General features: G+C 57.9%; 1 protein-coding gene across 1 annotated transcript; it reads left to right on the top strand.

Moving 5' to 3' along the window:
- Positions 1-15934: 15934 nt before the first annotated feature.
- On the top strand, positions 15935-23754 carry LOC129200103 (scavenger receptor cysteine-rich type 1 protein M130-like). The gene is made up of 11 exons (XM_054811357.1): positions 15935-16145; positions 17482-17790; positions 18018-18336; positions 19250-19566; positions 19652-19966; positions 20791-21105; positions 21590-21652; positions 21736-22050; positions 22465-22500; positions 22793-22930; positions 23687-23754. Exons 1-11 carry the CDS (start codon positions 15935-15937, stop codon positions 23752-23754), a joined length of 2406 nt encoding a protein of 801 aa, XP_054667332.1.
- Positions 23755-23980: the final 226 nt, after the last annotated feature.

Raw genomic sequence — 23980 nt, forward strand, 5'->3', positions numbered from 1 at the left:
CCAGAGAAAATCCCAGACATTTCCAGCCCAGGGAATACACCTGGGACTGATTCCCAGCCGTTACCCTTGGTATGGACCCAGCATAATCCCCCGTCTCTCTGCTTGGTCTCTCCACTCTGACCACAGGGAAGAGTGAAGCCCCATCGTGCACTGAATACTTCCTCAGACTAGGTCCAGACTTGATTTTTCTCCTGGTTGACCAAGCAGCAGCTGTGGGTACACGAGGCTGTCTCGGTGTGCGGCCACGATGCTCAGGGAGGGATCGCTCCCCAGCGCCCAGGCTGTCCAGGACAAAGAGAGACCAAGAGGCCAACCCACCTTGTCCAGCTTCATCTGTGTCAGGATGTACGCGGACACAGCGTCCCAGATAGCCACAACCTCTGGAAAGCAAGGGAAAGAGGGGTCAGGCTCCAGGCCAGCCAGCTCACAGTCTCTCGGCAAGGGGGCTGTGCCCCCATTTCACACTGCCCGCCTTACTCTGCTCCCGGGGCAGGGCTGGAGCAGAAATGGGGACGTGGGACGGGCTCCGGATCAGGGCTGTGGCCACCTAACCCCCAGAAAGGGATGGCACCCCAGAGCCCAGGATGTGATCTGCCAGCCTGGCAGCACAAGAGGCTCCAGAGGGAAGGAACAGAGGTTCTCCCAGAGGAGACTAGTTCAAAGTCAAGGGCTGATTTACAGCAGAGGCATTTCCAGCTGCCTCACAAGAGCCCTGTGAGAGCTGAAGGACACCCCAGCCCCTGGGATGCAGGACCCCTTTTCATCCCAGAGCCAGAACCCCAAGAGGTACCAGCTCCCAGGAAAAGCTGGCCCTGGGTGGCCCCCCTCGCCAGGGGACCAAGCCATGCCCATGGGAGCCTGGGGGCTGCGGGCAGCCGGGAGTTCTGGTTGCTACATTGTCCCCCGAGCCCTGTGGGACCTTCGGGCAGGGTTCTTGTGGCAGCCCCCAGCCCTGTCCAGCCACCCCCCACAGCTTTTGACAGCGGACAGCCCCAGTGCGAGCCCTGGGGAAGGAGCTCCCAAACCCCTTACCCTTGGTGGAGAGCCGCAGGAGCATGGGGAACGAGCTGCTCAGCTCCAAGCTGACGGCCACGGTGCAGCAGCCCTCCATCGCGCTGGCTGCTTGCCCTCAGCTCAGGGAAAGGGATGCTCTTCGCAGCTCCTCTCCCAAAACTCCTCTCTGATGTGCCTCCGCTCTGCCTGTCAGCGAGGGTCCCCCAGCACAGCCCCGCTGCCTCCTGACCCTGCTCCTGGCTGTGGAGCAGCTCCGAAGGGCAGCAGTGGAGAGCCCCTGAGCAGTGCCCAGCAGCTCCCAGGCCTCGCCGGGAAATGCCAGCACCCACGTGGCGCTGGGGAGACCTCCCTGTGATGTGGGGCATCCCCCTGTGACATCAGCCCGCATCATTTGAAGGTGCATTATGACATCAGGCAGGAGACAGCACAGCTGGGGAGAGAGGAGAGAGATTTCGCCTCTTGTCCTGGGAAGCATTCCACCCTTTCTCCCCAGTCCTGTTCCAAAATCCCCGTCTGCCCCCTGCACCAACATGTCTCTGCTGCTGGGAGCCCATCCGGGCAGGTGGGGGTTGGGGGCTGGCTGCAGTCGGGCAGTGACAAGAGATGGGATCAAAGGCCTGTGGGATGCAACAGCCCCTCCAGTGTGCCCAAACTCTCCTCTCTGCTGCGTGCCACTGGCGTGCCAGGAGGAGGATGGGCTTTATTGCACGGGTGGTGGCAGGGATGGAGTTAATTTTCTCCATAGCAGCCCATACGGTGCCGTGTGTTGGATCTGTGACCAAAACAGTCCTGATAACACACCGATGTTTTAGCTGTCACTGAGCAGTGCTTACACAGCGTCAAGGCCTTCTCTGTTTCTCACCCTGCCCCGCCAGCGAGTAGGCTGGGGGTGGGCAAGGAGTTGGGAGGGGACACAGCTGGGACATCTGACCCCATCTGACCAAAGGGATATTCCAGACCACATGACGTCATGCTCAGCAAAAAAGCTGTGGGGGAGGAGGAGGAAAGGGGGGATGTTTGGAAGATGGCTTCTGTCTTCCCAAGCAACTGTTACTCCTGATGAAGCCCTGTTTTCCTGCCCAGGGCTAAACCCCTGCCTGCTGCTAGGAAGTGGTGAAGGAATTCCTGATTTGGCTTTGCATGTGTGCGCAGCTTTTGCTTTACCTGTGAAACTGCCTTCATCTCACCCCACGAGTTCACTCACTTTTACCCTTTGGATTCTTCTTCCCCATCCTGCTGGGAGGGAGGGAGGGAGGGAGCAGCTGTGTGGGGCTGAGCTGCCTACTGGGTTACACCACACCACCAGGACATGTTCTTGGGACAACCTCCCCCACCCATCTGCCAGCTCTTACCCCACAAGTCACTCCCAGACAAAGCTCCTCACCTGGGGCTGAGCTGGATGACTGGGGTCCAGCTGTGACCAGAGAGAGGACAAGGCTTCTCCTGGGTCCTCTGCAGCCTTTGTGATCCCCACAGATCAAGGTAGCACACAGAGGATGGGGAGCCCCATTGGGGAGCCCCCTCCCCAGGAAGTGATGGAGGAGAGGCTGGTGGCTGCGGTGATAGTGGTGGTCGATGCCCTTAGGAGCCAGCGTGGTGCTGTCCAACGGAGCTCCTGGCCATGGGGGCTGTCAGTGGAGCCCCCGGCAAGTGTAGGGAGGTTTTGGGCTCAGAGTTTGGGAGCTCTGGGGATCCAACACACTGATTTAGGGAGCCTTTGGGGCTCAGACACAGCATGGTGCTGTCCAACGGAGCTCCCGGCCATGGGGGCTGTCAGTGGAGCCCCCGGCGAGGCGGCTGTGGCCGTGGTGGGTGTGTGTGGAGCCCCCAGGCAGGTGACCCTGAAGGTGGGGGGCACTGGTGGAGTCCCCCGGCAACGGGGCCAGGCAGGCGGTGGTGCTGACAGGGAGCCACACGCCTGTGGGTGCACACACACACACACACACACACACACACACGAACACACGTGTGGCCCATTTTCCCGCCCCTTTTCTCCTCACTGAGCCCCTCGCCCTCACAGCTTCCCCCTCCCTCCTCCCCTCACAGACCCCTCCCCCCACTCCTCTGCCTCACACACACCCTCCCCCTCCCGCTGACACCCCCGCTCCCCTCCCCCTCCCGGGAACACCCCCGATCCCCCCGACCCCCCCCAACACCCCCCCCAACACCCCCCCACCCCCTCCCCGTACCGGACGGAGCCGCCCACCGGGTCTCGGCTGCAGCGGCGCCTTCCCCGCCGGTCCGACCGCGCATGCGCGACAGCGGGTGGGGCTCCCGTGCTCTGCGGGGGGCGGAGTCACGGCAGGGGAGGGGGAGAGGGGGCGGGGCTGGGGAGAGGGGGCGGGGCTGGGGTGGCACTGGGAGCAGTGGGGGAGCCAGGGAGCCATACTGGGAGCACTGGGGTGTCACTGGGAGCACTGGGGGAGCCAGGGAGCCATACTGGGAGCACTGGGGTGGCACTGGGGGAGCCAGGGAGTCATACTGGGAGCACTGGGGTGGCACTGGAGGGAGCTATGGGGGAGCCAGGGAGCCATACTGGGAGCACTGGGGTGGCACTGGGAGCACTGGGGGAGCCAGGGAGCCATACTGGGAGCACTGGGGTGGCACTGGAGGGAGCTATGGGGAAGCACTTGGAGCACTGGGGCAGCACTGGGAGCATCAAGGGGCACTGCTGAAGCACTGGGGGGCACTGGGAGCACTGCGCACCCCATCACATCTCCCAGTTGCCCCCCCCAGCTCCCCTTCTGGGGGAGCCATGGGGACCTTCATTCATCCGCCGCTCCTTGACAGAGTGAAGGCTCTGCTCCCATTCCTGCAAGAACCCAGGGTCATTAGGAGCCACCCCTCGTTGCCCAAGCAGCCCGAGGGGATTCATGGGGTCTTAGTGCAAAGAAAAGCAACGAGGGCTCTGGAGAAGTGGGGGGCATGGTGAGAACTTGCCACCAAAGGGACAAGAACAGAACTGCCCAGGGAGAAACCTACAGGTGATTTTCTCCAAGGGAAGAAACCCATCTGGTTTCCAAGGGGGATCTGAATCGGCATGTAAAAAGCACCCAGGAAGCCAGCTGTCTGCAGGAGCAGAGCAGGAGACCACAGCAGGACGAGGTCCCAGCTCAAAAAAGAGGGGACCGATCTCTTTTCTTCCACGTGGGAACACCCTGAGCTCAGCGGATGTGTCTGGAAATGGACGCGACCACCAGCAAAGCGGTGCTTTGGGTACGTGATACCTGTGAGCAGCAGCTGGGCACACGCGTACCTGGAAGAAGGGCTGAGCCAGGGCTTTGAAGGAGGTTTTCCAATCTTCTCGGTCCTTTTCCTCCTGCAGGATGCTCAAGACTACACTCTTGTCTGTAGAAGACACAAAGGAATACGTGAGCTTTTCTCTGTAGACCCTGAGGTCTGCCCAGAGCTCTGCTGGGTTCCTTGACAGCGAGGAGTACAATGACGTAGAAAGAAGAGGAACCAAGAGCAGAAAGGATGACACAGATGCCTACTTGGAGCAAACTATCTCCCAATCTGCTCATGGCCTCAAGCTGGTCTGGCCTGAGCGCTTTGGATGAGCTCACCGCCCTCATGGTCCTCCTTGTCTTCTCATTGGTTTCCTGGCATGGAGACTGTCCTGGGAAGGAGGAACCAATGACACCGGTCCCGGTTAAAACCTAACAACCGCAGACCTGTTGGTGACTTCCCAGAGCTTCCCAGCATCACTCTACCTGCAGGGTTGTTCCATCTCAGGTGCTGTAGAAACAGAGGAACAGGCAACATGGCATCTTGTGTGTTCCTGCTGAGTGCTTCTGCCAGGCACACCACGTCTTTCCGAAGGTGGCCCCAGAAGAACTCTTCCATATCCTCCTATTCCTCTTTCATCAGGTCTAGAATTGCCTGGAACACAGGGCAGGTTCCTCTCTTAGGCTCTCAAGAAGATCTCCTCCCAAACTAAGCTGAATGCCCCTTACAGCATGGTAGACCTCTTTGTCAGTGTAGATCCCCAGCAGGAGGGATGAATGGAGAAAATCTCTCACAAGACCAACGCAGGCAGGCAACAGGCACCTCTCCAGCTCATTTCTCCATGAGAGAGGGCTCTCCAGGATGGACCCTTTCTCTCTTTTATCCTCGGTGTTGCATTCAGAAAGAGCAATTACCCACCATGTCTTTTCCTATGTCCCGCGATGGGGCCACAGGACACATAGACCTTTGCCTTGGCCAGCCATGGTATTTTCCCCATGCCCGTGGCTCTGCGGGAGGGTTGAGTGGACGGGTGAAGCCCTCTGGGGTTGTGGAGCCAGGAGGATTGACTTTCATTTCTTTCTGCATGAGGCCTGTCTCAGGTTTGTGGTCAGTTCCCTCAACGGCAGCACCACACTTGCATGTCTTCACTTCCATGGGAAGTCCATGCTGCATTTGGACACAAGAGGGTGGAGTGAGAGAGAAGACTGGAAGCCCAGCTGGGTGCTGATGGCATCTAGCAAAAGCTGGGGGCACCCAGCAGGTTTCCATGGCCTCCACCTGGCTTTCTACATGGGGTCATTTCAACAGCTAACAACAGGCAGGAGGAGATGTGTGCCTATGAGCAAACATCTCCAGGACAACCAGGTTCTTTCTACAGTCAACAGGACATGCCTAGGCATTGATTTGGGGATGACAGTGACCAAGACCTGGAAGCACCCGCTTCATGGCACTGCTCCCAAGGGGAGACACAAATCCCAGCTCCATTTAACCTAGTGCCTTGCTGGGAGAAGAGCCCAGCTGGCTTGGAGAAGAGCCCAGCTGGCTTCTGAGCTTTGCAGCTGCTCTTGCAGGTGAAGGACCGCTTGACACGGAGGTGACATTGGAGTCCACATTAGGAGGGAAGCAGGGCAGTAGGAGGAGCATCTACAGTGACCACCCAGTAGAAACAGCCAGGCCAAGAGGCCAAGATGTGTTTCAAGGTGGTGCAAAGGGGATGAGCACCTCTGGGAGCTAGAAGAAAACCTGAGAAACTCATTCCAAGCCTGACTTTTTCCTGTGGAGGTGACAGGGTTGCAATGAGAAGCACAAGAAGACAGAGCTGCAGAGACCACCATCCCGAAGGCAACACTTATGTCAGTGACAATTCAGTACGAGCCACACTGGCAAGCTACATGTGAAAGAGGATACAGTTAGTCAGCTATGTCCCACAACACCCTCTGTGATAGGAACGTGGCCAGAAGCTCACCAAGAGGGATACAGGTCTGGCTCCTAGCTCCTGGCATCCAGCCCCACCACATGCCTCTCACAGAGCTTTTCAAAAAGGGACCCAAAGTTTCTCCACCCAGGTGGAGATCATGAAGGACTCAACAGAAGGACAGAGATGGCCTTCAGGAGTCTTTAATCCCTTCCGTCTGTCCCCTGGCCAATCTCAATCAGTTGCTGGTGGGTCCCCTCCATGCACAGGAGCAGCGAGATTCTGCCAATTCCCCCAATACTTACTCTTATCCGTCGCACCAATTTTCCAGGTCTCCTCATCAAAAAGCAGGTCTCTAGGCATGGTGGGAAGGTAGGACCCCTTGGAAAGGAAACGTGATAGAAAGTGAGGCGAGGCGTGGGGTAACCATCTTCCTACCTCGCTTCCTACCTATCTGAGGAACAATTCTGCTTCTAAGGCAAAGCAGTGGGGAGGAAGGGTCCTCCTGCATGGCCACTGTCAACAGGGAGAAACTTCTGGTGAGCGAATGGGGACCAAGCGAGGCAGCAAGGTAGACCATACACCTCATCCACATTTGAAGTAGACTCGATGGATGGTCGCAGTTATTTCTCAGCCCAAGGAACAAGAAGGAAGAGGAACAATGATCTACAAAGCAACAAGCAGACAAAACAAAGCCTGTCTGCCAGGACACATTGTGCCAGGACAGTGGGGTGGAGAGAGCTGTGAACCTCGGCCTTGTGACTCCCCTTCACCACATAGCGCTTGAAGCGGATGTTCTTGAGGAGGTGAGTGATGTGGCTCGAGGATGAGGCCAGAGCAAGTGCAGTGTGGAAGGCCACCTCCAGCAGGCATAGGGCTTCACCATCACCCAAAGCATCCATGATCTCCTTCATTTGGTCTTCCAGCAGCTCATCTGGGATGGAAGGCAACCGGAGGATGTTCTATGTTTGTCTCATCACAGACTACAGAAGTTGAGCAAAACAGATGTAAGCGAAGGCAATCGATATGGCACCTCCCCGTGAGGGGTCTTCTGCCTTCACCAATGAGGTTCAGTGTCCATGCAAAGTCTCCTTTGTGTCCCCTGGCAGCAGGGAGCTGCCACAGCTCTCCATCAACACAGATGGAAACCTCCTGTTTCCAGGAGGTTCCATATCAACCAATGGTTCTAGATAAACCAAGGGTTCAAGACCAGGCAATGATTCCAGAACAACCATGGAAGTGTCCTGTGATATTTGTGACAGATTGTGAAACCAGTCAAGCTCTGGTTTTCCATGGAATCTTTGCTCTTCAGCTGTTTTTTTGCTTTGTCCAGCACCAAAAAAATCAGTGCTGTATCCGACCAGGTGGTTTTACCCTGAAAAAACACAGATGCACGTTGTTATCCTAAGAAGCAAGTGGAAGGGCACAAAGAGGAGGTTGACTGCACCCTGCAGGGGCTTGTCACGCTTCTCAACTGGAAGAGAGCCCATGAGTAAATTATATAGGTCTTGACCTTGGTCAGGCCTGCCCCCCTCAGCTCTGCTTTGACATAAGGCTCTCGAGAAATAACCCACCTGGAGGATCTTCCACATAGAACTGAGCCTGTAGATGTCACAGAGATTTCTGATGAGGAACATGAAGTCAGAGCCTTTGCCACCAGCTTCTCCATTGTGTTCACCAGGTCTTGCCCTTCTCATTCTCCTCGGCAGTGGGTGCATTGGGATCTATAGCTGGCAAGGAGGTTTCTCGTTATGCCCAGTCCCCATTGGTGGCACATCACACATCTCCTTCACCAACGCAGCCCCTACAGCTGTTTAGGTTGCAGTAGGATCTTCCCACCACAAGTTGAAACAGGGATTCAAGCCAGTGTACAGAGGGTCCCTTAATACGTAGGGAGATACTTGGAGAACTGTCATGGTTTAACCTGGCAGGCAGCTAAAACAACCACACAGCTGTTTGCTCACTTCCCACCCCCCAGTGGGATGGGGGAGAGAATCAAAAAGAAAACAAAGGTAAAACCAGTGGGTTGAAAGACAGTTTAATAGGACAGAAAAGGAAGATAATTAATAATTAATAATAATAATAGATTATACAAAACAAGTGATGCACAGCACAATTGCTCACCACCCAGAACCGATACTCAGTTCCTGAGCTGCCCACCTCCCAGCCAGTTCTCCCATTTATATACTGAGCATGACGACATATGGTATGGAATATCTCTTTGGCCAGTTTGGGTCAGCTGTCCTGGCTGTGTCCCCTCCCAGCTTCTTGGGTGCCTCCCACTTTCTCGCTGGCAGGCCAATATGAGAAGCTGAGAAGTCCTTCATTGCTTGGCAACAACCAGAACCATCAGTGTGTTATCAACATTATTCTCATCCTAAATCCAAAACACAGCACTGTACCAGCTGCTAGGAAGAAAATTAACTCTATCCCAGCTGAAACCAGGACAAGAACACAGCATGTCCGGGGACTGAAGAGCTGGAAAGTTTATCCAAAACCCCTCCAATTTTCATAAAAACAGTAATTTTTAAAAAAAAACCCTCCAAGGCTAGACCTTTTTTGGCTTGTTCTAGACCTGCTTAGGGGTAGGCGCAGTTCTCATGCTCCGCTAAGCAAAAGGACTCACTGGAAAGCATCCGTCAGCCAGGCATGATGGCCACAGGCTGATGGAGAGCCAGAGCTGGGCGATCCACTGGAGGACGTTAATTAATGCGACTTTAGGCTTGCAGAAAGCAGACTGGTCCCATCCCTGGAAGTGTTTAGGGCCAGGTTGGATGCAGCTTCGAGCAACCTGGTCTAGTGGAGGGTGTCCCCGCCCATGGCAGGGGGGTTGGAATAAGATGATTGTTAAGGTCCCTTCCAACCCAAACCATTCTATGATTCTAAAAGTTTGAGATCAGAGGAAATGAAAAGAGATGAGGTGTGAATAAGAAACAAGGTTGGGTGAAGAGAGCGGGCTGATTCAGACAGGGTCTTCCCAGCAAAGAGGAGCTGCCCAAGGACACGCAGTCCCAGTTTGATTTTCTTGATTTCTGTCAATTTCTTGAAGGTCAAACAGCTGATATGGTCAACAGGCTGTATCTTCTGGAACAGGAGAGAAATCAGCCCCCACACTACTGTTTTGCTAAGATTCCCCCCAGAAAAATGTACAAGGTCCAGCAGCCTGGAGCCCTGAGCCCTTGGGCCATGCTCAGAGCTTGTCACCCCAGGCCAGCCAGCCACAGGGGTAGATGATGGCTGAAGAAACCCTCAGCCACAGGGAAGGGGAGTCCATGCTGACCAGCACGCTGGGAGGCAGCAAGGAGTGCTCAACAGCCCACCACTCCCCTCCTTCTCAGCTCCGGGCTGGAAAACACCCCACTGTCCTCTGCTTAGTCCAGCCTGGCCCAGCAGCATTCGAGGAAAGGCTGCAGCCCACTGGGGTGGTCCTGGGGGAGAGGAAGATGCTGGTTCTCACAGGAGCGGGTTATGGCTCAGGCCGAGGTGCCCCCTGCAGCCATTGGATTTTCTCTGGGGCCAGGGCACAGAGTGCCTCCAGCCCAGGGTGGTTATTAGCCCCTCGGCTGCACACAGACACACAGCACGCTGCAACCACGGCTTTTCATTTCCTGGAAGAATGCACAGGACCAGATTCTTGATAAGCAGCGTGATGAGGGAAATGCAAAAATACAGCTAGGAGCTTTCACTTGTATTTTTAGGCTAATGCCTTATGCCACGAAGTGTTATGTAAAGGCCATATTAATAAGACCCAGCCCTCCCAAAGTCAAGATTAACGATTTCAAGATACTTTTTTGTTTTCCCTTTGCTTTTTACTCAGTAAGGCAAAAAGTAAGTATTCTATAACTTTCTCTCTTAGTTTCTATGGGGACATCCATTGCGACAGCAGAAGTGTAGGTGACTTCCCATTAACTGTTTCTTTACTATACAAGTAAGCTCAAAGGAGTCGCTAATTCCTGCAATGGAATTTCTTGCTCAAAGTTACTAACTGTACACAGTTTCAATCCAGGGCTGCTCCTCTTGAAGGAGATTGATCAGGCATCCCTCACCCGTTCCATCTGGACCTCCAAGCCACACGTACAGCAACTGGCTAAAAAAGTGAATACAAAACAGCAAAGTTTGCAGGAAGTCTGATATCAAAGAGCCTCCCTCACAGAGTCTTTAGGTATGAGTAACTGTCCTTTCAGTCGCTTTAACAGAGGACTTGCTCCACAAACAAAGGAAAGCATTAAAGTGGAATTGCCACAGTCTGAACTTTATTTAAAACAGCTGAAATCTCATCTGTGTAGTCCTGGGGCAGTATTGCACTTCTGTAACACCCAGGGAAGCTCCAGAACAGCGATGTGACTCTGCACCAGGCCAAGCGTTGAGTCAGGGTACGTTAAGGTAAAGCGTGGAATCTCACCTATGCTGGATCAAGTCCAAGAAAGAAGTAACAGGAATTCTTCCTAAACATTCCTCTTAAAACCTTAAGAGTGAGGGGAAAACCAAAAGGAAGAGCAATTAGAAGATAACTGCAAAGCAAGAGGAAAAACTAAATCTGTGTAAAGGCAGATACTTAGCTCTCCATTAGCTAGGGCAGCTTGCGACTAGTTGCAAAAATGCATGCGCTGACATAGAGGTGAAGGACAAAACAGCCCTTCACAGTCTTGGAACGCTCAAGTGGAAGAATCTGTGGAAAAGCATGGTAATAATAAAGGGTCGTAGACCCAGCCCAGGCTGCCATCAGTCTTGACCTCTCTGATTAGTTCTTCCATGCTTGGAAGCAACAGGTCTAGTAACGCTTCTCCTCTGGCTGGGCTGTCTGTCACCTGGAATAAGAAATTGTGCTCGACGCACTCCACGACTCTCCTGGGCTGCTTACAGCTTGCTGTGCTGCTTTTCCAGCAGATGCCAGCAGGACTGAAGTTCCCCAGTAGGATCTGAGCCTCTGAGCGTGATGCTTCCCGTAGCTGAAGACAGACGACTTCATCAAAAGGCTCCTCTTGGTCAGGTGGCCTGTAGCAACCACCAGCCATGAGGTTTCTAGCAGCACAATGGTGCTGGGCTCCTCCTCTTTGTTACCTAGTCTGCATCCATTGGTCTAGAGGCACGTCAGCTGGGCTATTGACCAGGATAACTTTTTTAGAGGAACACACCCTCATCCCTATGAACGTTTCACAGTTGTTTCCCTGGTGGTTCCTCAGACACCAGCAGTGCCCTTGGCCCTTCTCTGTTGTTCAAAACTCCATCCCCTTTCCCCTGCCAAACCTAGTTTTACATGCAATTGGCCTCTGTTATACCATTTTTCTGTCTACTCCCCTCTTTCTTCCTCCCTGCTTCCCCTTCCGCTGCATGTCCCTCATGGGTTTGCATAGCTCTGTTGATTCCAGCATCCCTCCCAGTCCAGGGTCCCTCTGATTCACAGCCATGTCAGTTGAAAAGTCCAGCTGATCTTCCTGGAAGCAGCATCTGTAGTTTCCTGATGGCCCATCCATTAGTGTGCCTGGCAAAGTTCCTTTCCTGTCATTGACTGTGCTTACTTTATCAAGTCTGTGTCTCAGCAGATGTTGCTCCTGCTTGCCCCTTTTTCTCTTGGTTTCCCAAATGAGAAGGTCCCCAATCAGACAACCTTGCTGGAATAAACCCTCTCACCCTCTCACATGCCTTCATCCCTTAGCGTGACTGACCAGCTTTGGTTCCCATCACTGCCTCCCTTCTCATTTGCTGCTCAGGTTTGGCTCCCTGTAGGGTCTTGTCTATGGCTTCCTCCTTTGCTCATTGTTTTAGGATCCCTGGTTGCACTGAAACAGGTCCTTGACCAGATACTCCTAAGGGATCAGACACGCTCCTGGCACAGCCCCACAGACAGATGAGAGGAAGAGAGGCTTTGGCTGGATGCCGTGAGTGACAGTAAACTATGGATGCTGCTGGTGCAGGTGCTGGCAGTCCCACACCCCCAGAGCGAGGGGTCCTTTTGTGACGGTGTCAGACGGTGACTCCAGGCGGTGCTGGGGCAGCTGCAGGTTCCCCAGGAGGAGAAGCTCAGACAAGCTGCCCCCAGAGCTCCACCAGGGCCAGTGTTTCCTGTCAGCTGAAGGAGGCGTCTGTTCTTTGAGACAGTCCCACACGGGCTCTGGAGATGGGAGGGAACCGGAGGCTCTCACAGCTCTGGCGGCCCAGCTCTGGCTGGGCTGTTTGTCCCTCCCCGGGTGCCTTCCTGGTGTGCCTGGGGATCCCTGCCCTGGAACACGCCAGGAGCACAGGCACCACTGCTACGGGAGACACGCCGCCACAGCTGCCCCGCCCACCAGCTGCCGGGGGAAGTCCCACCCCCTCCCAGCAGCCGCAGGGGCCACTTGCCCCGCAAGTCCCTCTCCTCTCCTGGCCATGTGCTCTGCTGGGATTGGCTGGCAGCACCGGCCACCCCTGCCGGGTTACATCAGACCCGGAAGGCCCTTCCCCTACACACACCGTGGCCGCCATTTTGCTCTGGCCACCCTTCCAGGACAGGGGGTCCTGCCGTTCCCTTGCCGTGAGCCGCCGTCTTGGTGAACGGCATACTGCTCTGTGATTGGCTAGCAGCCATTTCTTGACACCGTCACCCCCGTGTGTTCTCAAGCAGCCCCTGTGATTGGCTGGCAGGACCGGCCGCCCCGTCCTGCTGTCCTCAGGGGCACATCACAAAGGAAGCGCCCTGTCATTACATAGAGGGAGGAGGCCGCTACTGCCTGCCTCCTTTCATCCTGCCTGGTGATTGGCTGGCAGCCCTTCGTTGACAGCATCATAGCCAGGTGTTCTCAGGCAGCCTTGCAATTGGCTGCCTGTCTCCTTTGGTCCAGGAAGTGCTCAAATACGAAAAGAGATACCATATATATGATATATAGAAAGAGATTTATAACAGGGGGTGTATAATTATATTAAGAAATTTATTTATTTATTTATAAATAGATACAATACTTTAATATATCATTAATTATAATGATAATATAATTTAATATATTTTATAACATATTAATTATATTAATTATTATATAATGATATATGCGGTTTTTACATATACAGTTCTAAAGCTACAGAAAGAGCTTGTTAGGCCACAGCTTCCGTAGTAACTGATAGGCCAAGAGTAGCCTCATGGCTTGTGTAGATGCTTGTGAGGTCACTGGAGACTGAATACCTCAACAACGAGTACATGGCATATAGGAGGATATGTGCTTGTGAGGTCACTCTCAGCTGAGGAGCTGATAGGCCTGGAGCAGGCCCATGGACTGTGTAGTTGTTATGAGGTCACTGCTTCCCGAATAGCTGACAGGGCAGGAGCAGGCAGATGTCTGTGTGGGTGGTTGCGAGGTCACTGGTTCCCAGGTAGCTGGAAGGCCAGGCGAAGGCCAAAAGCTTGAGTAGGGGTTGGTGAGATCATTAGTGCCTGAGCACTTGATAGGCCAGGAGAAGGCCCGTGGGCTGTGCAGGGTCCCATGAGGTCTCTCTTGCCTGAGGAGCTGATAGGCCAGGAGCAGGCTTATGGATAGTGTAGGTGCTTGTGAGGCTCCTGGTGCCTGAGGAGGTGATAGGCCAGGAGCTGGCAGATGTCTGGTGAATGTCCTTGTGATGTCAGTGGTGCCTGAGTACCTGATAAGCCAGGAAGAGGCACATGGCAGTGGTAGATGCTATGACATCACCTGTGGCTGAGTAGTGGATAGGCCAGGAGTATGCCCATGGCTTGTGCATGAGCTCATCATTTCCCTGCTGCTGGAGTAGCTTTTAGGCCAAGAGCAGGGATATGGCTTGTGTGGGTGCTTCTGATGTCATCAAAATAATCATTTAGACCCCACCCAAACATGGCTTTTTGGAAGAACCAACGTCAGCAGAAGCCTGTACACAGCACACACACACACACACACACATGTGTGACAGCGTGAGTCATGAGCACACAGCAGCAGGAGTAGGAGGGTGTGAGGTCACAGTCACTGTAACTCCCAAGCAGAGAGCGCTGGCAGTGGGAGGGCTGTGAGGTTACCGTCAGTCTAAGTGCTGCTCAGAGAGTGGTGGCACTAGGAGGGTGTGAGGTGACGTCAGCGATGGCAGTCCGTGGCCGTGGGGCTCAGTGCCGAGCGGGCGTGTGCATCAGAGGGGCATGCCGGGGGCCGGGAGCTGCCCAGCCCCGTGCCTGCGAGGCCGAAGGAGCAGCCCCTGCAGCCCTGGCTGGAGCAGTCGGGGTGGGGGTGGCTCCGGGGCCCCGCAGGGATGTGCCTGGGCACGGTGCCAGGAGGAAACCACAGACTGCCTGCCGGGGCGCTGCGGGGGGAGCGCGGCGAGCGCTGCCAGGCCACGTGGGCTGTGGTTTGTGCACCTGTAGGCTCCGGCTCCCGATCTGCCCGCGGGGAATAACGGCCCCTGGGTGACACGCAGAGAGTCAGGGACATGTCTGAGCCTTGGGGCTGCGTGTCTGCTGCCAGGGCAGGGACATGTCCCAGCTCGGGCTCCTGCGAGGGACCCGCCGTGGGGCTCTGCGGGGAGGGACGGGTGAGCCAGCACTCCTGGCATGGAGCTCTTCCCCTGGCCGAGGACTTTTCCCAGCTGCTGCTCCCAGCACAGCGGGGGCTGTAGCAGGGGCAGGGGCTGTTTCCTTTCCAAGCTGACACAGACCCCAAAGCAGTCCCAGCTCCGTGGTTCCCATGGCTTGATGGTGCCTGGACACTCATGCCTTGGCTTCTTGGGTGAGCCCAGCAGAGGAGATGCTCATTGCTCCCCGTGCCCACAGCAGGGGTCGAGGGGTGACAAACCCATTTCCCCTCCACACCCAGCTTGTCCCGTGACGATCCCCCACTGCAGTGACCATGACACCCGCAGCGAAACATCTATGTCCCTCATATATGGTCATGAATGGCGCTGGAGAAGTTCATTGGAGGGCTTGGCTGTGTCGGAGGGGAGATCGCTCCTGATAATGTCTAAAAAGGTGCTGCTGCTTTGATTGGCTCCTCCTGCAGCTGGATCGGCATCGACAGAGATATATTACCCTCCCATGATCGTTGTCCCTGTGAGTCCCCAGGAGGCGTGAGAGGGAGTGGGGTTCCGCAGGGCTGTGCCAGCAGGGCAGAAGGCTGAGGATGGGGATGGAGGGACTCCTGTCCCCTCAGGTGCTGTGGCTGCTCCTCTGGGTGCAGCTGTGCAGGGGTAAGTGCCGACATCCTTGTCCCAGAGATGGGGCCAGCGGGCTCCAGTGGGGTCATTGGGACACCCCTTGGAATGGGGTTGCTTTGAAGGTGCCGCTGAGGTGAGGGACAGATGTTACTCCAGTCGATGGAACTTCTGCCTTTGCTTGTGCTCTCTGGGTGGGAGAGGGAGCCGTGGGCCTGGGGGCACGGGGCTGTACAGGGGTTTCTGGGCTGGTGAGGAGACGGTGCCCTGTGCAGGGCCGGGCATGGTGTGCGGGTTGGCATGGGCAGGGGGTCGTTGAGGTGGGAGGAGGTGCTTCAGGCTGTGGGGTGGTGAATGGCCCAGCAGGGCCAGAGCTGGGCACCTCCAGCCCTTTGCAGGACATGGAGAGAAAAGGGACCCCGACACTGCCCTGGAGACAGCGTGGAAGGAGGAGGGCTCCCATGCTGGTGCCTGTGCCTCAGCCTGGTCAGGAGGTACCTCCAGACCTGTGGTCTGTGGCTCGGTGCTCTCCTCGCCATTCTCATTTTGGTGTTTGAAGGGGCTGCGGAGGTGAGGCTGGAAAATGGTGGCGGACGCTGTGCTGGAAGAGTGGAAGTGAAACAAGAGGGCCAGTGGGGGACCGTGTGTCATTATGACTGGGACATGTCTGATGCTGCAGTGGTTTGCAAGCAGCTGGACTGTGGGTCTGCTGTTCAAGCTCATTTGTATGGATACTTTGGGCCAGGATCTGGCCCCATTTGGATGTATGGCGTTCAGTGTGACGGCAACGAGGCTGCCCTGTCTGACTGCACAAACAGAGAATTTTATCGAGATTACTGTGATCACACTCTGGATGCTGGAGTTACATGTTCAGGTAAGGGGCCAGCCCGTTCCCCACCTTTGTGGCTGGGATGGGGGAAGGGACCTGGCTGTGCCCTCAGGGAAACATGGGGGTACTGGAGAAGGGCCCAGTGTGACCAGTCACCCTGCTGAGCTGGGACTGTCATTGCTGGTTTCCCTGGTCCCTGAGGAAAGCCCAGGGGGAACCTGCCACTGCCTGACCCCTGGTGTGGCTCAGCCCACCGTCCGTGGGTGCCTGGGGCTGGGACATGAGTGCCCACCCTGCCCTGCCATCTCTGTTGGTTCCCATCTTTCTCCTCCTGTACACACAGGAGCTGTCTGGCAGCACCAAGGACCTGGTTCCCCCATGCCAGAGACACTGAGAGCAGCTCACGTGGCCACCCACAGCCCCAGGGAAGGGCCCAGGGTCGTCAGGGACTTTTGGGTTGTGTTCCCTCGCAGACACGACTCCCCCAAAGCAGAGGGTCTGCTGAGAGGGGAGCAGCACTGGGCTTGGGCAGAAGAGCAGGGTGGCCCATGGCCACCTCATGCCTCTTCCAGGGTCACCCCATGAGAGCCAGCCCAGAGGGAAACACCCCTGTGCAGGCAGTGCTGACCTGCTGCCCAGCCTCTCCTGCCTACCCCAGCCCCTGGCTGCCCTGTGTCACAGGGCCTTGGCCAGCACTTGCTGGCTCTCCTTGGTGCCTGTCCTTGCACTGGGAGCTCGTGTCAGCCCAGGGCTGCTCCTCTGCCCGCTCTCCTGCCTTCTGACCAGCCCTTGGCCAGGGCTGTGCACGCCTGGCAGTGCACTCTGGCCCTGGCTGAGGACCCTCCCCAGGCAGGTGCTGGAGCTGGGGGCTGGTGCAGACAGTGACTGTAGGTACACCCACACTGCATCTGTGCCCTGTGACATGTCCCATCTCCCAGCAGTGCCCCAACAGCCCGAGAACCATGTGGGACTGGGGTGCATTTCTGGTGGCTCCAAGGGGTTCCTGCGCCTGGCCCTGAGCTGGGTGGGGCAGAGCTGGCTGCAACAGCCAACAGCACCTGGGCCCATCTCCTTGGGGCCAAGAGCTCTGGGTGCTGCAGGGCCTGGGGCCAGTTCCCAGCAGCCCAGGGTCTCCAGAATAGCAGCAGTTGACTTAAGTGGTGCCTGTGGGTTTGGTAGAAAAGCCAGTCCCCGAGTGCTGTGCTGATTTCTGAAGAGTGGTCGGGGGGTCTCTGGTGTGTTTGTGCCATCAGCACCCACTGGCAGCTGCTGGGATAGTTGTGAGGCTCTTTGCCTGTGGCCACCTTGGAGATGAGGTGAGGCATGGCCAGGCAACTGCCAGAGGGCTCTGGGACCTCACAGGGGTCTTTGGTTGCTCCAGGATTTGTCCAGCTGGTTGGAGGGGACAGCCCCTGCTCAGGACGAGTGGAGATCTATGACAAGGACCAGTGGAAAGCTGTCTGTGACTCAGACTTTGGTCCCAAAGCCACTGACGTGGTCTGTGGGGAGCTGCAGTGCGGCGTAGCCCTGTCCATGCCTGGGGCAGCTCATTTTGGAAAAAGTGGTGGTTCCATCTGGGACAGAGAGCTGCAGTGTTTGGGGAATGAATCCCTTCTCGCCTCCTGCCCAAGAGGGTCCCCCAGGGACCAGCCCTGCACCCAAGCCAACACTGCCGGTCTCACCTGCACAAGTAAGGACTCAGGGTGGGGTGTTGAATGCTGAGTGTGAGCTGGGGACGGGGAGCAGGACGGGGCCTGTACTGTGCTGGGTGTGAAGTCAGGAGGGGTGATGTGGTTTTCTACAGCCCTAAGAGACTGCAGAAGGAGCAGAAAGGAAGGTTGTCCCTCTAGACTGTCCCCCAGCTACCGACGCTGTAAGAGCACCAACGCAGCCTCTCTCATCTTCCTCTGTCCCCAGAGTACACAGGGTTCAGGCTGGTGAATGGCAGCACAGCTTGTGATGGAAGAGTGGAGGTCCAGGTGCTGGGGACCTGGGGCACCCTCTGTGCTTCCCGTTGGGACCTCTTGGATGCCCATGTTCTCTGTCGCCACCTCAACTGTGGGTTTGCTGAGTCCATTCCTGGAGGAGGGCATTTTGGGAGAGGCACGGGCCCCACCTGGAGAGAGTCATTCCACTGTGATGGGACTGAAGGCCACCTGGGACAGTGCCCAGTGACTGCCCTGGGAGCCTCACCGTGCTCCCACGAGAATGTCGCTGCTGTCATTTGCTCAGGTGAGTGCTGGGAGAACACTGTGTTGACTCCATTTTCCCCTGGGGTGTGACATGGCCACCCAAAGCAAGGGACCCCATGGCAGCAGCAGCAGGGTGAATTTCTCCCTGGAGAAACCCCAGCTTCACCAGGAGTGATGTGGAGATCTTGATGTGCTCAGACTGAACGCTCTGATGTGGGAGAGCTAGGACTGAGCCAGGCCTGGGGTCCCCTGCTCTCATGCTGCGGGACAGGCCCAGGATGGGGCTGTGGGGCTCAGCTCCCTCCCTCCGGCTGCAGACAGCCCTGTCCCAGACCCACAGAGAGTCCCACAGAGCCCAATCCCACACCCAGAGGGGCTGCCTGCCTGTCCCCAGCAGCAGCAGCAGCAGAGCAGGGGTGTGAGCTGCAGAGCAGGACTGGGCTTTGCCCTGGCTTCTGCTCAGCACAAGACCCAAGCTGGGCCTGTTTGGTCAGAAAGGGCCCCCTCGCTCTGCTCCCTGCCAGGGACACTGGCTCCCAGCCCCCGTTCCCCAGGGGCGCAGAGAGGGACAGAGATGTGTGTGCTGCCCCGTGTCTCAGCAGTGCCAGTGCCAGCGCTGAGGTTGGGCAAGGCTTGTCCTTGTGCTGCCCATCCCCAGGCCATTGCACCACCTGCTGCTCCCTCCTGCGGGAGCTGCCCCATCTGCCTCAGCAGGGACGTGCTGGGTGGTTCTGCCCCAGCAAGAGCCAAGAGAGTGTCTTGCCCAGGAAGGCTCAGGGACTGGGAAACCAGCAGTGTGGAAACCTGCTCCTGAAGCTCACTGCAGAGGGCTGGGGGCAGGCAGATGAGCTTCAGGGCACCGTGAGGTTTCCAGAGCCTGGAGAGGCACCTCAGGTTCCTGGGCTCTCTGGTGTTGCTGAGGGCTGGGACGTGGCTGCTCTCCCCAGGCTCAGCCAGCTCCGCATCCCTGCGGCTGGTGGGTGGAGGGAGCCGGTGTGACGGGCGAGTGGAGATCTTCCAGCGCGGGACGTGGGGCAGAGTCCTGGATGACCAGTGGGACATGCAGGAGGCCAGTGTGGTGTGCCGGCAGCTGCGGTGTGGAGAGGCAGAGACAGCCTACAACCCCCCGAAGCCTGAGAGAGGGACAGGTCCCGTGGGGCTGCGAGGGGTGCGGTGCGCAGGGCATGAGGCCAGCCTGACCCTCTGCAACACCTCCCTGGCCGAGAGTGCGCTGGCAGCAGGGATTGCAGAGGATGTGGGGGTCGTTTGCTGGGGTGAGTGGCACTGCAGGGGCCCCCCAGGCTCTGGGCTGGGTGGGCACCAGCCCCTGACAGCAACTGGGGTTTCTTCCCACTGCAGGGAGCCGGCAGGTCCGGCTGGTGAACGGGTCCGGGCGCTGTGCTGGGAGAGTGGAGATCTACTACCAGGGCAGCTGGGGGACCATCTGTGATGACGGCTGGGACCTGCCCGATGCCACTGTCGTTTGCCACCAGCTGGGCTGCGGAGGGGCGGTGGAGGCAGTTGGCTCTGCTCGGTTTGGGGAAGGCTCCGGGCAGATCTGGCTGGAGAGTGTGAACTGCTCCGGGGCTGAAGCTGCTCTCTGGGACTGCCCGGCAGGGTCCTGGGGGAAGCATGACTGCGGGCACAAAGAGGACGCAGGAGTCGTCTGCTCAGGTCTGTGCTGGGAGCTGGGAGCTGTGGTGGGAGCCCAGTGCCTGGGGAGGCCGGGCTAAGGGGAGAGCTGGCAATGCTCGAGGCTGTCGCTGGCTGCCTCTGAGCCCCTGCCCAAGCCCATCCTGGGGACACCCATGCACAGGTCCCCTCAGTCCCATCAATGGTCTCTGAGGAGCTCAGTTGTGCCCATGGGTTAGTGGGGAGGGCAGGGTTGTCTGTCCACCAGGGACTTGTTGGAGAGAGTCCAGAGCAGGGCCACGAAGCTGATTAGAGGGCTTTCCTGTGAGGACAGGCTGAGAGAGTTGGGATTGTTCAGCCTGCAGAAAAGGCAGCTCCAGGGAGATCTAATTGCAGCTTACCAGTACTTGAAGGGGCCTACAGGAAAGATGGTCAGGGACTGTTTATCAGGGAGTGTAGTGACAGGACAAGGGGTAATGGGTTTAAGCTGAAGGAGGGTCGATTTAGATTAGATGTTAGAAAGAAATTCTTTACTGTTAGAGTGGTGAGGCCCTGGAACAGGTTGCCCAGAGAGGTTGTGGATGCCCCATCCCTGGAAGTGTTCAAGGCCAGGTTGGATGAGGCTTTGGGCAACGTGGTCTAGTGGAGGGTGTCCCTGCCCGCAGCAGGGGGGTTAGAACTAGATGATCTTTGAGATCCTGTCCAACCCTAACCATTCTATGATTCTATGAATTTTCTCTGTCCATGGGTGCAAGGGGGACTTGCTGGCCATACCTTTGCCTGGCTGAGGGCATGGGGGCTGCAGGGGTAACCCTGCTCCCACAGTTCCAGACCAGCCTGTTCCCCCTCGGTGCCTTTCATCCCAGATTTCGTGGCCCTGAGGCTGGAGAACAGCACCAACTGCTCCGGGCGCCTGCAGGTTTTCTATAACGGGACATGGGGGAGCGTTTGCTCCAACTCAATGACTCCCAAAACGGTGTCGCTGGCCTGCAAGGAGCTGGGCTGTGGGGATGCAAAATCCTTGGAACGATACCCGACCTCTGGCAGGCTGACTGGCCCCGCCTGGCTGGATCGCGTGGAGTGTGGGGAGAGAAACAGCTCCTTCTGGCAGTGTCCCTCTGCTCCCTGGGACCCACAGTCCTGCGATGACCTGCGAGATGAGACCCACATCACCTGCAACGGTAACTCTGAGCCACCCAGGCACCAGCATCCCCAGCTCCTGCTCCCTGCTGGGCATTGTCAAACGCAGAGGCAGAGCCCACAGGGGCTTTTCCTTCCCATGCCAGACCCTCCTGCTGCTGCTGCTGCTGGTGGTGGCACAAAGGGGACTTCAGCTCTCAGAGCCCCACACATTCACCAGCAGTTGCCAGCCGGGCTCCCAGCAGTGCCTGGGGGAGGCAGAGGTGTCTCCAGGCAAGGTCTCGGAAGGGACCTGTCAGGGCTCCAAGGAGCGTCCCCTCCTCCTGCTGCTCTGTGAACCAGGCTCCCTTTGGGGCTGAGCAGTCAGGGTCCCCCACCGTATGCCGTGTGTGTCCCCTGAATGACCAGGGTTCAGCTGCATCCATGAACGAGGTGGCACAGGGATGTGCGAGCAGAACTCAGCCCCGCTGTCTGCCACACGACCCCCCTGCAGCAGCCCCTTCACCGCTGCATTTCCTTCTCCAGGGAGACAGCCAGAAACGCCCCCGGCCCTGGGGGCCACATGCCCAAACTCCACGAGCTGCACAGGTAGCTGCTCCTCTGCGTGCCTGTCTCAGCTGGCAGGGCTCTGCCTGCTGTGCCGTGCCCTGAGAGGTCTCTGCCTTCTCCAGACAGGGAGAAGATTCGTGCCGTGGGAGGCGAGAAGGGGTGCTCGGGCAGAGTGGAGGTGTGGCACCGTGGCTCCTGGGGGACGGTGTGCGACGACTCGTGGGACATGCAGGATGCCGAGGTGGCATGCAGGCAGCTGGGCTGTGGCCCCGCAGTGTCTGCCCTGGGCGAGGCTGCCTTTGGGGAGGGGACGGGCCCCATCTGGCTGGAGAAGGTGGAGTGCCGGGGGACAGAGCCGTCTCTGCAGGACTGCTGGGCCCAGCCTGGGGACAGCGGTGCCTGCCGGCATAAGGAGGACGCTGCCGTGAACTGCTCGGGTGAGGGGCAGGGCTGGGACCCCTCACGAGGGTATTGGCAAGGAGCTGGGGTAGGCGTTTTCCCCGCTGGGTCCCAGCATGGCTGTAGAGCTCCTGAGAGCAAGGCTGTCTGTGCAGAGCCTGGGAGCCTGGTGCCAAGTGGGCAGCAGCTTCTGTGGGGCTGGATGTCCTCCAGCCTCTGCCTGCAGGGCCCTGCAGCCCCCGGGGGCATCTCCCGGGCTGCCTGCACTGTCCTGCCCATGGCCCTGGGCTCCTTCCTGGCCACCCTGACCAGCCCCGCAGGAGGGATACTTTGGGTGGGATGTGTCAGGGATGTCCGCACATGTGCACACACACACGGCGTGCCAGAGAGGAGGCTCCCTGGTACCTGCACACCCAGCCTCTCAGCCCTGCTCTCCTTCTCCTCCTCTGCAGCTGCACCCAGGACAGCAGCACCAACCCCCCGAGCAGGTAAGCTGTCCTCCCCATCAGCGCTGGGTCTTCCCAGGGCCAGGCTGTGACCCACAGCCGGAAGGAAGGGGCTCCTTGCCGGGGTGTGAAACTCCCAAGAGGTGTCCCCGGGTTAGCAGTGGGGGAGGGGTTTCGGGAGGGCTGTCATTACCCGGTAGGGTGGGAGCTTCCCCATCACTCCCCCCCTGGGGTCCCTTACCCCCCGGTGTAAGGGGGGGTCAGGACTGGGCTGTCCCAGCCCCCCACCTCTCCCAGGCCTGCTGCTGCTATTTCTATGTTCCTGCCCATGCAGATCCCACCCAGGGCCGTCCGACGGGCAGCGGGAGAGTCTCATTGCCCGTCATCATCTGCATCATCCTGGGAGCCCTTCTCTGCCTGCTCCTGGCCCTCCTGGCTGGGCAAGTGTGGAGCGCTAGGGCTGGGCGCAGAGGTGGGTCCTTCCCCCACGGTCCATGGGGAAGATGCCTCCTGGCAAGGCCAGGGGTGCTGTGGGGTGTCAGTGAGGGGTACAGGCAGAGCTGGGGGGACCAGAGTGTGTGCTGCCTGCATCCCCATGTGCCGCCCCGTTGACTGCCTGACCGTGGCCCACCAGCAGCAAGGGGTAGAGAGATTCCAGACTCGGGGGGAGTTAGGGATGGGGCAAGGAGAGCAATGGCCGAGCTGGGCTGGGGGAGATGGGAGCAGAGGAGAGACAGGTGAGGATTTGCCACTGGCAGTGCTCTGGGCAGCTCTGGAGGGGGCTGTGGGGCAGGGGAGATGCTGGGAGAAGCATGGGACAGCAGGGTCCATCCCTGTGGCGTCAGGCCCCCAGGCTGTTCCTCTGTCCCACCCTTACCTACCCCCCAGCAGGGCAGGGGCCGTGCTATGGATCCATGGGGCAGGGAGGGGGTAGCTCCAGGGGCAGAGGAAAGGCAGGAGAGCTCCAAGGTCAGCACCAGGGACCTGGCCCAGGGCCCAGAGGGGCACAAGGCTATCTCTGAGGGGATGGTGTGAGGGTGTCGCTGCCCCGACCATCTCCATGGGGACATTGCCCTTCCTGAGCAAGTGTCAGCGGTGACAGGACAGCGCAGTGGGGCTGTGCTGTGGGGCCAGCCCTGGGCTGTCCCAGGGGCAGAGGGCTGGTGGAGCAGAGCAGGATGCCTGTCCTCTCTGCCCATCCCTGAGCCAGCCCTGCCTCTGTCCGCAGGCTCCGAGAGAGCTTGGGAGCCCTTCCCTGAGGCCCTGTATGAGGAGATCGGTTACAGCCCGGCGTGAGAAGAAGCAGGCGAGGTTCAGCGGCTCAGGTGGGTGTGGGTCCCTGATGGGGGGACATCTGCAGGGCTCTTTGCCTGGCCCAGACAAGGGCTGCCTCTGCAGCCCCTGGCCCATGGTCCCTGCAGCTGTGGGGCTGTGGGGTGTTGTGGGTTGAGAGCAGGCCAGGTGGTGGGCGTGGGAGAGGACTTTCCTCCCACCAGCTCTCCGTCCCAGACAGGGACAGCCC

This window comes from Grus americana (genome assembly GCF_028858705.1).
Source record: "Grus americana isolate bGruAme1 chromosome 27 unlocalized genomic scaffold, bGruAme1.mat SUPER_27_unloc_6, whole genome shotgun sequence".
NCBI classification, from domain to species: domain Eukaryota; kingdom Metazoa; phylum Chordata; class Aves; order Gruiformes; family Gruidae; genus Grus; species Grus americana.

What these genes read in the sequence shown, in the direction of transcription:
- LOC129200103 (XM_054811357.1), top strand. Translation starts at nt 15,935, where the DNA reads ATGTCTGATGCTGCAGTGGTTTGCAAGCAGCTGGACTGTGGGTCTGCT. An exon ending in CGCAGGAGTCGTCTGCTCAG is followed by an intron (nt 19,967 to 20,790) that starts GTCTGTGCTGGG and finishes CTTTCATCCCAG; the next exon opens with ATTTCGTGGCCCTGAGGCTG. An exon ending in CGCTAGGGCTGGGCGCAGAG is followed by an intron (nt 22,931 to 23,686) that starts GTGGGTCCTTCC and finishes CTCTGTCCGCAG; the next exon opens with GCTCCGAGAGAGCTTGGGAG.